Raw genomic sequence first — 14,145 nt, 5'->3', positions numbered from 1 at the left:
GCCCTAATTACAAATGAAATGTATGCATTTAAGTCCTAAATGTACAGTTAAAAACACTTTGAAACTAAATGTATTTTATGACAATGGTTGCATTATTGCATTCTATGTTTTAGTGAGTTTTTGTGTCTAAAATGGGTTAGGGTCGCTCTTGCCTTCAACTCCTAATCAACTAACCCCTTGCCCTTATTCCTCCTAGCTTAGCACTTTCTTTGAGCACCAGGAAAAGCGCTTTATAAATGTAATGTATTATTATTATTATTATTATTATTATTATTATTATTAAAATGTTATGAGGTTTGGTAGTTTAGAAAATGCATTATAACTTAAAATGTATTGTGTTTTTCAAACTAAAATCTATAGTAAAGTTACTACTAGACACAGCTGTCAGATAAATGCAGAAAAAGTACAATATATATCTATAAAATCAAGAAAAATGTAAACTATAAGGATCTCCAAAACAGTATATGGGATTTATAACTTAGTATAAACCACTCACACGTACAAACTGTAATATTTATGATGTTTTCTTTACATAACGTGTGCATGAGTATAATGCAATGTAATATTAGTTTAAGGCATTAGAAATAGAAAGTTGTTGATTGTGCTCAGTATTTATACAGTCTTTCACTAGGAGACTATCATTTAATGAAAAACATCCCAAAAATAATGATATCTTGAGGTAATATTAATATTTAACTCTAATATGACACTGACAAATGTTACAAAAGCATTGCAATATCTAGGTGTGCTTCGTTGTATCACTCATTTTAAAGTGTTAGCCTGGAGCGTTGATCCGCGACGAACAGAAGAGTCATTTTGGTGTCGCTGTGTTTTTCGTGACTGAAAAGCTAATTTAGCAAATGTGCTTATGGTCTTTTAACTCGGTTTATTTCTCGACTGCAACTCGTTAAGTCCCAACGCCAGCAGGCAATTCTGCTTAATAACATCATTCTCTGAAATGAAGGCAATTTCACAACGTCCAACTGTTTCCTCTTTATCTGTTTCTGTGTGCCTCGCTGTCTGTCTGTCAGCTCGAGCCTCGCGCTGCCAAAAACCAAACAATCCCTGCTGGGCTTTCTGTATGTGCGTCTGAATGCAGCTACTTAATTAATGTCACATGTTTTTCTGGGGAACAGGAGAAGTGAATGCATAGTCAGACCGGCCTCTCGGTGAAAGCTGATGAACTTGTCGAGGGTCTAACACATGTCAAAGTGCAGTGGAAGTGACACTGTGTTTATTGCTTTGCCCCTAACTCACTTCACAGAGGTGAGGATTGAGTGTCGCTTCACAAAGGGCCTTTTTCCCCTCCCAAATCTCCCAGGTACGCACGGAGAAGTTTCTCTGAACTCAGACTCAGATACGCCCTTCTGTTTTTGTTTGAGTCTTGAGTTACTGAGACAGACTCTGGAGGTAGTAACACATTTTATAATAGTCAAACGAAGCAGCCATTGTTTGTTTTTTAAATACGTATCCGCAGCACAAGCTTTAGTTTTCTTTCTTTCTTTCTTTCGTTGCATTAATGCAGATTTACCAGATTGTAGCTTGCTATTTGTTTGAAGTGCAATCATTGCTGTTTGACTGCACTATATCTCAATGCTTTTATTTTTTTTGTAAAGCACTTTCAATTAACTGGTGTTGAAATGTGCTATATGCTTGCTTTGAATAAACCAACAAAGAAGAGCTGTCTTAACACTTCCTGTTTGCAGCTACTTCAACATGTGATGATAGCATAACTTAATATAAAAACTTGAAACTGTTGAATGCGGGTCAAATAACATGAAAATAAGTGGCTCAAGAAGTCACATTATATTTAACAGATTACATTTTTCATATTCTTGTATTAATGCAGACTTGAAACCTTTATTCGACTTGGAGAATTAACCTCAAAAAGCAAACAATAAACACACATTAATACCATTTATTTAGAGGGTTTGCCGGATGTGTGCCATGCAAAGTTTGCTGTTTGACAGCTGATGCTTACGTTTTTCACAAGCAGTTAGATAAACCAACGAAGAAGAGTTGTCTTCCTGTAGCGGTCTTACCATGTGATCAAAGCAAAACATTCAAAAAGAAACTTCCCACTATAAATTATTCGATTGTTTTCTTATTTCACTTCCCAAATAACGTGACAAAAATAAAAGTGACATGTGTATATAGCAGATAAATAAGATAGAAGTAATGGATTCAAAACAACATAACACATAGTAGTTACGATGAAGATTTATGTGATGATATGATAACAGTTCAGGAGTGGAGGTTATTTAAGGGTATTGTATGTTTTTGTGTTTGTTTGCATGAGACACAGTCATATGTTTATGTGTTTAGTCCGTGTTGGTATGAGAAGAAAGCAGTAAGATCCCCTTATTTCACATAAAACACACAAAGTTGCAACACTTTGAACGTCAGGGAAAAGTCCCCACTTCTCAAAAATGACTTTGACTTTCGTTCTTTTCAACTTTTCCCATAATACACCCCATTGAAATTCAACAAAATCGCATTTCATCCTTCAAACTCCCTACAAACGGTGTTCTCCTTCCCTCCTCTGTCAGATTACGGCTTGCCTAAATGAGAACAAATGTCACCTCCTCCTCGTCTCCATTTTAATTTCCCAGCAGGATTGTGCAGCCGTGGCTTTGTGTCTGCGCGGCGGAGGTGAAGGATGAGGACATTCATACTTTGGCTGATTGGCCCAATTAATGTTTTTGGGGAACTGGAAGGAGTTTCTGTGGATCTGTTTGTGTATAATCTCACTTGCTTGAAAACATTTTTTGGAAGTGTCCTGTTGGGTTGACCAAATTAGGTTTGGATGTGTTTGTTTGTGTTGCTTTTGACAGTCATGGCCATGAAATTAAATGTGTGTGGGTGGATTGGTGGCACGAGTAGACATTATAAATTCTGAGTATAAATGTGTTTTTTATGTATTTAAGAAAATGGCATCTACTTTCTGCAAACACAAATGGGTGTGTGTTTGTTCTTGTTTTTATATCGTTGTGGGGACCATTCTTTTGTTGTTCAAAGTGAGGACTTCTGTCTGTACACATCTATATTTTTAAAGGGGTCTTTTTTACGGGTCGATATTTGGTTTATGGGTTGAATATAGGTAGCCCAATAACTGGTTTATAGGAAGGCCCAGTGGGAGTGCAAAATTCAGGACAGAAAATCTGACTTCTTGCCCGTCTCGGTGGGAGTGACAACCCGGAAACTACAATTATATCTCACCAATTTGCAAAAATAAGTCAAATGGAAATGTAATGGTGCCAAGGCAATCATTTTCAGTTGAATTGATTTTTAATGAACATAATCAGAACAGTTTGTAAATTCATGTAAACAGTCACAAAATGTTGAAACAGAACAAATGACTAAAGTGTTTACAGACAAACTGTTTGTTTTTGCCCTTTGCAATGCAACCTTTTGTTTCTTGTTGCAGCTAAAACATGACTAAACTTTATTTATATTTTTGTACACACTCACAGCTGTTAAATATACAGAAGGATGGTTGTCTTTGTTACATATTGCAGCAGTGAGTTGAGGCACAGGACATTTTAGATCATCAACACTAAAACAATCTACAATCTGTTCCTAAATCTTTTGCAAACTGATTTGTTTCCAAACTTAATAACACACAGGAAACTAAACCTGTGTCAAAATCCAACTTTCATCACATTTCCCCCCCTCAAAGAAGAAAAAGCAGACTCTTACAATAATCTGCAGAGCCATTACAATGTAACTGGGAACACAAACAATCCTTAAATAAACTAAAATCCAAGGAAACCAAGTTGCACAAGCGCAGCAGGAATAGCCTTTTCACAATCACTGTGTAAATAAGCCTCTGGACAGTTTTTCAAGCCTTTACAGTTGCATTTATTTGTGCAAAGAAGCTCCTTGTATTTGTTTGTACCTGTAATTAAAAAGAAGAACGTTTTTTGCTTATCTACTGTATATTAAACTTCCTAGTAAATGTCACCTTCAACCACAATATCTGACCTCTTCATGTCCTTGTGTTCAAGCTCAATCCCACAAATATATCCCATACAACTTTAAAAAGGCAGTTCAATTGCATAACATAGAACATGAATATAACCCGGTGGCATCCAGAGGATCTTAACACTGTGAGTGAAGGAGAGAAGTACAAAATGGTTTCTTTATGAGGGAGTAGTACACATATGTATGTGTGTGAGCAGGAAACTGACTCTGAAAATGATCTGTGTAATCCAGTGTGAGTAAGACAGCGAGCAGGAGATGATGTAGATTTTTTGGTTGACACGGGGGAGGTGAGAAACCGGGAGGGATGGACTGATGGATGGATGTGTGTGTAATAGCTGGCAGGTGGTAGCGTAGTGTGTTCTCTGCTCACACACTCGGATGCAACACACACACACACACACACACACACACACACACACACACACACACACAGAAGCAAACACACACACATGTGCCATCTGCAGCCTTCAAGCTGAGCTCAGAACGACTGGTTCGACTGAACACTAAAACACAGAAACCGCTCATGTTTTACAAAATCCCAACATGCTAGCCTACAGCTTTCCTGGGAGTGTTTGTGTGCGGTCATGTATTCCTCACATTGTGGGGACATACATCTGGTTGCACACTGATAATGTGGGGACTTACCTCCCTGTTGGAGACAAATAGCTGGTCCTGAACAAGGTAAACCGTTCATTTTAAGGGTACAGATTTGAGGTGTTTTAGTAAAGGATGGGGTTAGACATGTAGTAGTTATGGTAAAAGGGAATTCATTTAATTCAGCTTAATGTCTTCCTGTGTGATAAAAAAAAAAGGTGAGGGTGTGTCTGCTTCTTTCTAAGACGACTGTGGCTGTGAAATAGTACAATTGTTTTTTAATCAGAAAGTTGTGGGTTCAATCCCAAACAGCATTTCTGTAGATCCTTCTGCAAGATACCTAACCCCACGTTGCTCTCGATGGCATGGCCAATGGTGTGTGAGTGTGTGTGATTTGCTAGCTTCCTTGGGCAGGTAACACCTTGCATGGCCGCCCCTGCCTCTGTGTGGATGAGTGAATAATGACTTGTAAAGCAGTTTGAGGAGTTGTAAAGCCTTGATGAAGAGCTTTATAAATGCAGTCCATTTACTATTCATAGAGGACACATCCAAGCACAGCATTTCTCTGAACAAGGGTATTGTTTTGAATTCAAAATATGGATAAGTTCATAGCTTTAAAACGTTCATATCCTGGTGTTGACTCAAATGATCCTGTCCTTTAACTTTCAAGATGTCTACCCAGTAGTTTTGGAGCACAAATGGATTGATTTACTGCACTTCAAAAGTCCCTGTCTGATTGTAAGTGATCCAAATCAAGAATCTTTGATGATGTTAATGTTCGTTCCCATGCTCTTTGATTCATATTAAGCTTGGCAGTACCTGGATATGATTAATAAAGCTGCTTAGAGGATGTTAAGATCTTAAGAAATATTGCAAAAAAGCACATTATTTCTGTCATCGTAACAAGTGTTAAACGCTTCATCATTCACTTCACAAGTATGAAAACTATGTGCTGCTTTTTGGTGTAAACGCTTTTATCAGTTAGCATCTTAAATAACTAATAACAGGAAACAGGAAGTAACAAGATAACATCAAACTGAAACTGCTATTGACATGTTTTTTGATTCTTTTCTTTTAGTGCAGTTCCCTTTTTCCATAAGGTAAGACAACGTGACCTTACACTGAAAACATTTTATAACCCAAGACAGAACTTAAGATATTTATTCTACAAACGGTAGCTTCAGGTTTCTACGTCAGACTCTCCGAATCAATAAAAAAGAGCTTTATCTGAAGTCCACCCACATGCAATCTCTGGCAACGTTGCCCTTGCTGTCATCAACAAGTGCAACAAGTTAACACCTTAAATCTATTCTAAGTTAAAGAGGAAAGAACAACAAGTGGAAGTACACGAGGCCTGTAGAGAGGGGAAAGCTGGCTTGTGAAAAAGACTGAATACTTACCTCCTGGCAACATGGTTTACGGAGGAATTAAAGTTTTTGGAAGAACCTTTAAAGTCTGGAGAGGAAGTTGGAGAGCAGACCTTGTTTGTACAGACAGATCCAAAAGAAAAGGGAAAGAGACGTGGAATAAATGAACGACAGAGGGGGAAAGGTGTGACTCTGCAGAAACACTGAGTCATGCCCAACTCAAACTTTGCTTTGCAGGAGGTGAATGTAAAACTTTTGCCTCCTTAAATGCTCCTGTGATACCTTCCAGATGTGTGTGAGGAACGCAACACAACACACACCGCGAGCATGTTAACGAGCCGGAGTGTGTGTGAGCGGAGCAGGGCGGGGGTACTTTGACTATGGCTCAGTAGCTCGGGAAGGAATGCAGGACTGTGTGAAAATTCCCCTTCTCCGTCTGGATATGATTTATTTAAAGAGTCGATCTTCCACATCCCCATTTATGTTAAATTTGGTAACAGTGTCCGTGCCAACTGGTCGCTGCTTCGGTCAGTTTGCTTTGCACTAACTGTTCTGCTCCTAATAAGCCAATAAAGAAACAGCTTTTATGCTTACTTTTATTATTTCTTTAAGGGTTAGTAGTAGTTGCTGGTTTCAGACGTTGGGGAAACTGAAAACTACCGTATTTAACTGCTATTAAGAAAACAATTGGTCCACTTACTCACATGTTCTGGAGTTTTTTTGCATCACACAGTATTCATCAACACATTTCTAGTTGTAATGGAACAGAAGCTTTCTTTGTGGATATTGAACATACACTATATCAATTCATATATTTGATAAAGGATATGTATGTATTCTTTGCTTCTCCTTTAATGTTCAAAAAGCTCTTTATTCTTCTCTTACTGCCTGGACTACATCACCTCTTTTCACCCTCTGTCTGAAACCAGAGCCCAGTCTGCTCTGATTGGTTAGCTAGTTCTTGCGTGAGTTGACAGTAGGAGATATTCTAGTGAGGGGATAAAACTATAATTGAAACTAAGCTCCAAATATCCCCTCCATCTCCGGTGGGATTTGCACCCTTGGTTTAAGAACATGATTAGATCTTATGTTCAAGGAGACTTTCCTCAGTAAAAACACGCTTGTTTCAAGAAATGCATGAGATACATTTCATGATTTGGCGTTTTTTTTTGTGCCCATTAGTGGTATAAAGTTTCTAAATGCACATGTTTCCCTTCCAGTTGCAACAACACTTCAAGATACAGCAATTATTTCACACATCTCTTGACCTTCTCCTTGCCCTTCCAGCTACCGGTTAGTTATTAAGTTTGACATTTCCTCCACTTGCGCTCTCCGCTCTGTGTGCGTCACACAGTTAATAGCAGAAATGTTAAAATAAACATCTGCTGTCGGGGGGCCGCCACATTGTTTTTGCCCTTGAGCAAGGCATTTGCTACGGACAGCTGCATTTTGGAGGACACAGTGAAGCTGGTGTGGTTAATGAGGGGATGGAGCCTGAGAGGCTTTCCTTAACTAGAGTGTGAGGAGACAGAGCCACTTCATTAAACGTCTCTGTAAACACTGCCTGCCTGAGGAGTGGCTGGAGTGACTGAGTGAGTGAGTGTAGCCATCTGCATGCACACACACACACACACACACACACACACACACACACACACACACACACACACACACACACACACACACACACACACACACGCACACACACACACACACACACACACACACACACACACACACGCACTCCTCTCTCTTTCCCTATGGCTCTGATTTTATGAGCCTGTGTAAGACATGGCGGGGAGGGAGAGTTTTGACGATACGAATAAAAGTCTTTACAAATGAGCATTTAAGTCAATTTCTCACCGGGCAATGTAAAGCTTTCTACGAACACACGGAGAAAAGAAGTGTGAGATGAATATAGGAAAAAAAGATTTTTACACCTGCAGCTCAAATATCTAGATGTACACATCAGAACGTTGTTGATGCCCTGAGCTGTCAGCGCTGTGTAAACACTGCACGTCCACATGGGGGAATGTAACCAGCGCTTTTTCAATTGTTCATGTTTTGTTTCTGTTGTTTGGATAATATAGCTGTGGCAGTTATATTGCAGTTTATACCAGGATGTTTAGACGCTCAAAGGGAAGGAGAATGTGATGTTCCTAAATATTTGACGGCTTCGGCTCTAAATTGTTATTGATTGATGCAGTTATAATCATTGTGTGTTTGCAACTTCTCCTGTTTGCTTGAGTGAGATCCGGCTGTATCGATCAGGGTTTTTTGAGTAAATCCAGGTCTCTCTTGCTGGTTTCTAGAGAAAGTAATTTTGCCTACTATGTTATTTGTAACACCTAGGGATGTCTTTGTGGTCTTCTTGAGTCAAAAACGGCCAACAATCATCCATTACCAATATAAGTTGTTTCCACTATCACTATAATGCTCCAGATGGAACAACGTAGGCCAGACGGTGCCAACAAAATTACAGTTTTATAAGGTTTCACTAACACTTAAGTTATGTTAAAGATCCCATGATTTCTGCTGATCATAATTCCATTGTTGAGGTCTACTAGAATAGATGTACATTGTTCAATTTTCCAAACTCACATTGGTTTCTCAAACAGCATCTCTGTATAGTATGTGTATTCACTCTCTGTCCTAAACGGCTTGTTGGAGCTCCTGCCCCCCCCCTCCCTGCGAGCCCAGTGTGCTCTGATTGGCCGGGACTTTGCGAGGCTCGCTGCTGTGAGGAGCGGACAGGTTTCCGGGTCGGCGATACAGCGAGAATGAGCTATAAACTCATCCTGAGCACACACAAACACTCACAGCCGAAGTAAAAACAATAAGTGTGGCTTGATATTGAGAAAGAAAAAGGTTTGTAACGCTGTGAGAATGGGTCTGCGGAGAGCATTTCTCCACCATCCCAACTCGTCTGTTACCAACCAGGGAGCTCTATGCAAGTCAATGGGACTCCCTGTTAGTTAGCCAAGGGATCCTGGTGTGGGAGGTGCTCAGCGGATTGGTCCATTTGGGCCAATCCGGTCATTTGTTGTTGATTTGAGTGTTCACACGTCACAGAACCCAGGAAGCAAACAATGGAAAAAGAGAAATGTCCAACGAGGCGTTCTGGGGCAGCATAGACAGGTCTTCTCTGTGTTAGAGTTTTACTCACTACAGTGTGTACTTTGAGGGTTTGTGGCTCTGCAGACCGTTTACATGCAGAAAAACCTTCATAACACACAAGAGGACGGGTAATAACCAGAAAAGCATGACATGGGACCTTTAAGATGCCAAAACTATGTGGTTAAATTAAGGAAACATATCAAGGCTTTGGTTCAAATAAGTAGGTGGAGCAGGCTCCTTCCAACCCATATTTATGAGGATGATAATGGGCTGTTTGAATCATATGAAGCAGGTGAATAACTAATGTGTTACGTATGGCACTCTTTATTTAATCAGGTTGATATTGAAACGAATTCTTCCAGACAAAATTGTTGTGTTGTGACACTTTTCGATCTGCTCAAGAAGAAAAAATTAAGAATCATCAATTTACAAAATGTAAATAGTCAGAGAGATATTTGTTCTTGAGATTTCCTGTCTGCTGTCAACCTGTTATCCATGTGTCCATCATTTACAAAAGGTAGACACCAGTAAATCAAGATGTCTTTGACAGATTCCAGGGAGAAAAACACATTTCCCACGTCAAACTCATGAACAGGCTCTTTGAAAAACTGGCACCTAACAAGCTTCTCTGTCTGCTCGCTAATGCTGCGAGACGTGAGGAAAATCTTCAGTCGACAGCTGAATTCCTGCAGTCTGAGACACGCTGAGAACGTTTCTCACCGTGTCAGAACATTACAGGTGTTTTCTTCTTCTCTTGTTCAGCTGTAGGAAAAGTGTTTAACTCGGCACGGTTGTTTGTCTGGCTGTGTCAGGAGGCCTCTTTTTTTTGGTCTGTTTTTTGGAGGGAAGGTTCTCATTAGACATGCATTCCTCACATTCCTACCTGAGAGCTTTTACTGCTGATCAGCAAGACGCCGAACTGGAGGAATATGTTGATACTCTACCCTGCTAGAAAAAAACCTTCTGGTTTCTTGTCAGAGAGGTTAAAGGTCAGTTTAAACAAAGAGATCCCAAAGCTGGTATGGATTTTCTGAGTGATTCTGAGGCAGTATGGCAATAATAAAAGATGAATGTGTGAGCAAAGGGGTTAGAACATTTTATATATGCCGACTCAACACCGAAAACCAGCCATTTAAAGACTTTAATGTTATGCTGATTTTGTGTGAGAGTAACTACACGGGGATTTTAGCCTTTACAGATCATTTACATGCACAAAGACCGATGTAACACAGCATGATAGGGCCCCTTTAAGATAGTTTTAGATGCGACGATGTTGGATGTTCCACATACAGTAAAATCTTCTACTCTGAGGGTCAATCTGTGTGTCAGTCAGGTCTGATGGTCAGCACAGAGTATCTGTTCAATGTTCAGTGTGATCTGGTCCTTCCTAGCGATATCAAACATGTGTCATATGTGTGACCTGGTACGCAAAGTCCTGAACAAACTCTGTCAAGTGAAGGGTAAACAAATAAGTTGTGGAATGGACATTAACAGTGCTAACTAAGCAAACAATGAGATGCACCTTTAAATGTTTCAGTCACCGTTTTATAAGTTGTTTTTAGTTATATTTATCATATTTTCCTTTTAGCGCAATCTAGAGGCCAAGTTTCCACATGTTTTGCAAGACAAATCTGAAGGTTGTTACAAAGATACAAAGATATGAAAGACCAAATGTATGAATTGATTGACAAAACGTTCTAATCTCATGGTCCATTGTGTTTCTTATCTATAGTTCAACTGTGTTTTCAAGGCAAAGAATAAAGATTGAATCTCATCAAAAGTTGACATATCAAAGGAAACATCACTCATTGTTTGATCTGCTTCACAGCTCATAGATATACTGTATGTAAACTGTGCACAAGTAGGTGTTGCAAGGTCAAACGTTTGGAAACCATTGATTAATATGAAGTCTTAAGAGACGATCTGCAACTCAGCTGTTTGCTAAGGCCCGGTCATGTTTCTAGGAACAGTCTGTATAACCTCCAGTTAGTCACGGATTCTCCTTAAATCTCAGCATGTGAGTCCTTGACAGTCTTTGATTCAATCAGTTGAGCAGCAGAGAGCTGGAGATGTTTACCAAGAAACACACATACAATACTTATGAAGACATAAACACACACTCTCAAGTCGGTTGCACACTTAAAAATGCACTCAGACGTATGTGAACACAAATTCATCAAGTATGCATGCACATAAGTGGCAAACACCATGCACTTTGATACAGAATAGTGAGCACACACACTTGAGATGTGGGATCCTCACAGCTTCTCTGCGCTCAATACTGCCATCTTCATATTTCTGTTAACGCTGCCTCGTTATCTCTCTCTAACTCTCCTTTTCTCACTCCTGGAAAGAGCAGCTGCTTTCAGATATCTGGGATTCTTTTCTTATTTCCCCACTTATTGTTGAGACAGAGCTTTGATATTGGAGCAAAAGGTCAATGTTTCAGTCAAGACTCAAAGATTCAAAGGCTTTATTTAGGGATGTCCCGATCACCTCTTTTTGCTCCCGATCCGATTCCGATCATTTGATTTTGACAATTTGCCGATACCGATCTTTCCCGATCCGATCTTTATGCAATGCATTAAGAGAAAAAAAAGAAAAAAAGCATTCAAGTTGTCCCTTAAGGTTATTTTTTTAATTTAAATGGGATATTCTATCCAACATGGATATAGCTTCTTTCTTTCACAGCAGCATTGGATCAGTTCAGTTGTGCAGCATTGGATCAAAACAAAATAAAGCTTTCAGTACTCGTTAGCTTACTGCTACAATTAGACACTGCGCCCTGCCCACTCTGTGGCCAGATTTGAGAGAAATAAGCAGGTCTATGAAAACAAGCCCCAAAGAAGCAACACATACATGATGTTGTGTAATTTGAAACCAAAACTAAGGCCTCAGGATGACTTTAATACTTGAACATGGTCATTTTTGTTTTGTAATATTGAATAAAAAAATTAAAAAAGTATTTAAAAAAAAAAAAAAATCCCGATCCCCGATTTTTTTCTCCCGATTCCGATCTTTTGAAAATCACGTGATCGGATCGGGACATCTCTAGCTTTATTGTCATATCTACAATAGCTACAGCATAGCTTTGGAAATGCAACACACAATAACCTCAAGACATAATAAGAAATAGTGCAAGAGAAGGGTCACAATTTCTAGGTAAAAGCAGAAATAAATCAACCATATTGATGTAAAATAGCATAGAATAACAGAATGTAAAATCATATACTACACAAGGGGAATAACACGATGCTTATAAGATGAAAGCCAGTGGAGTAATTGAGAAATATGCGCTCATTTGTGTACAAAAATATGAATTCTCTCTGAATGTGCATGCGTTTTGAAGTCAAACACAGTTACACTCGCCTGTTTCTTACACTCTGATCTTGATGTTTGAGATTAAATGGACCTTACAACACGCTACCCTACATCTGTGACTATGAATATTGATCTTTTTACCAAGCAGAGGAAGCTAGATGAGCAGATGTTGCCGTTCCCCCATCATACATTAAATAATTCACCATACAGCTGCTGCATCTGACCATCTCTCTTCACCGTTAAATGCTGCGTCATGAGAGATGTCCAGTTAACGGTGATGATACAGGATTGACGGGTTTTGTAATTACCATCATTATTATTGATGCACCTACAAAGTGCAGCTGCTGTATTTAAACAATTTGCTTAAATGTGAAATGCTCGGCTCCCATTATTTCGGGTGCATCGACTATCAGAGCGAGAAGACAAAACATGCCCACGCCTCAAATTAGTCGAAAAGAGGAAGTCACTGTCCAAAACATGTCGAGAAAAACACATCTGATAACTTCAGTGGTGGATTCACAGTTTGGGTGTGTCCTTTTTAAGCTTCGCTAGCAGTTTGTTACAAATTGTGTGAAGGTAACGTTCAAGAATAAATACAAGTAGTTGTGGTAAAATCTCTCTCTGCAAGTATACTGTTTTTAATTTGCTTTTTTAAAACAAGATAACACATACAAGTCAAAGTGCTTCCATGAAGTTCAGGGATTATTAAACTTCCCACAATGCATCTTGATAGTATCTTTTAATAGGTTCTCCATGCCTCCAGTTTGTAGCACCGACTTTCCTGTTAAACATTTGCAGTAAATCAACTTTCTGGTGTAAAGTCAGTGGAATGTCTCTATAAATATAAATAGCACAGATTTTGAGCAGATAAATTAGACACACTAATTACTCATGCATGTGCTTCACAGCTGGGTGCATTCAAGCAAAAACACACATGAGGAACAAACACTGGGGCCAAATGATCCACTGGGGCTCACTAATGTCTGCAAAAAAAAGATAATTATGAGGTGAATGAAATACAATCGTAGGTCCCAGGCTCCTCCAACAATAAGACGGATACAATTGTGCAAGGAGAGTCTATATACAAGTAATTGGAATATGATATATCAGATAAGTAGTTGCAAACAGATGAATGTTATGATGGATGTTCTTTCAAAAGTTCAGGTGTTTAAGAGTCGTGTGGCCCGTGTCTATGTTTTATTGCAGCACTCTTAACTTATATCTCCTCTTCTCTCCTTCAGGTATGACTTTGTGGAGGTGTACAACGGCGGGGACGAGCTTTCCCCCATGTTGGGAAAGTTTTGCGGGAAGATCGCTCCGTCTCCGATCATCTCCAGCGGCAGCCAGCTGCTCATCAAGTTCGTCTCCGACTACGAGACGCACGGAGCGGGATTCTCCGTTCGCTACGAGGTCTTCAAGACAGGTAGGGTTAGGGTTTCATAACGTAAACTGCTGATATTGCCTCGCTGCAGCTGCAGTGTTTTGAACACTCCGCTAGATGTGATGAATCGCCTCATGGAAAGCAGCCAATTTAAATTAAATTGTAGTTTGGCCAGGGCTCCACAGGTTCGTTCTGCAGCGTTCGGATCGATGGTATGCATCAACCTGCGACGTGCTGATAGAAAAATAATCAGCAGTTAATATTCTTTTTACATATTTCAGAAGGCAGGCGTGCTGCTAAAGAGCAACAGGGGATTATAACTAACACAACAGACACTTTTTTTGGTATTTAACAATCAGGGACTACAGATGAAAAATAGCC

The 14,145-nt window shown here is 39.5% G+C and overlaps 1 protein-coding gene across 2 annotated transcripts in view; it reads left to right on the top strand.

Moving 5' to 3' along the window:
* Positions 1-14,145, top strand: part of LOC307018619 (neuropilin-1a-like) — a 100,982-nt gene that overhangs the window by 18,496 nt on the left and 68,341 nt on the right. For both annotated transcript variants that reach the window (XM_079648951.1, XM_079648950.1), the window contains exon 3: positions 13,625-13,806. In XM_079648951.1, the coding sequence (XP_079505077.1) occupies positions 13,625-13,806 (182 nt within the window). The remainder of the gene's footprint in view (positions 1-13,624; positions 13,807-14,145) is intronic.

This window comes from Notothenia rossii, assembly GCF_949606895.1.
Source record: "Notothenia rossii genome assembly, chromosome: 9".
NCBI classification, from domain to species: Eukaryota; Metazoa; Chordata; class Actinopteri; order Perciformes; family Nototheniidae; genus Notothenia; species Notothenia rossii.
This window is presented reverse-complemented; position numbering and strand designations above follow the sequence as displayed.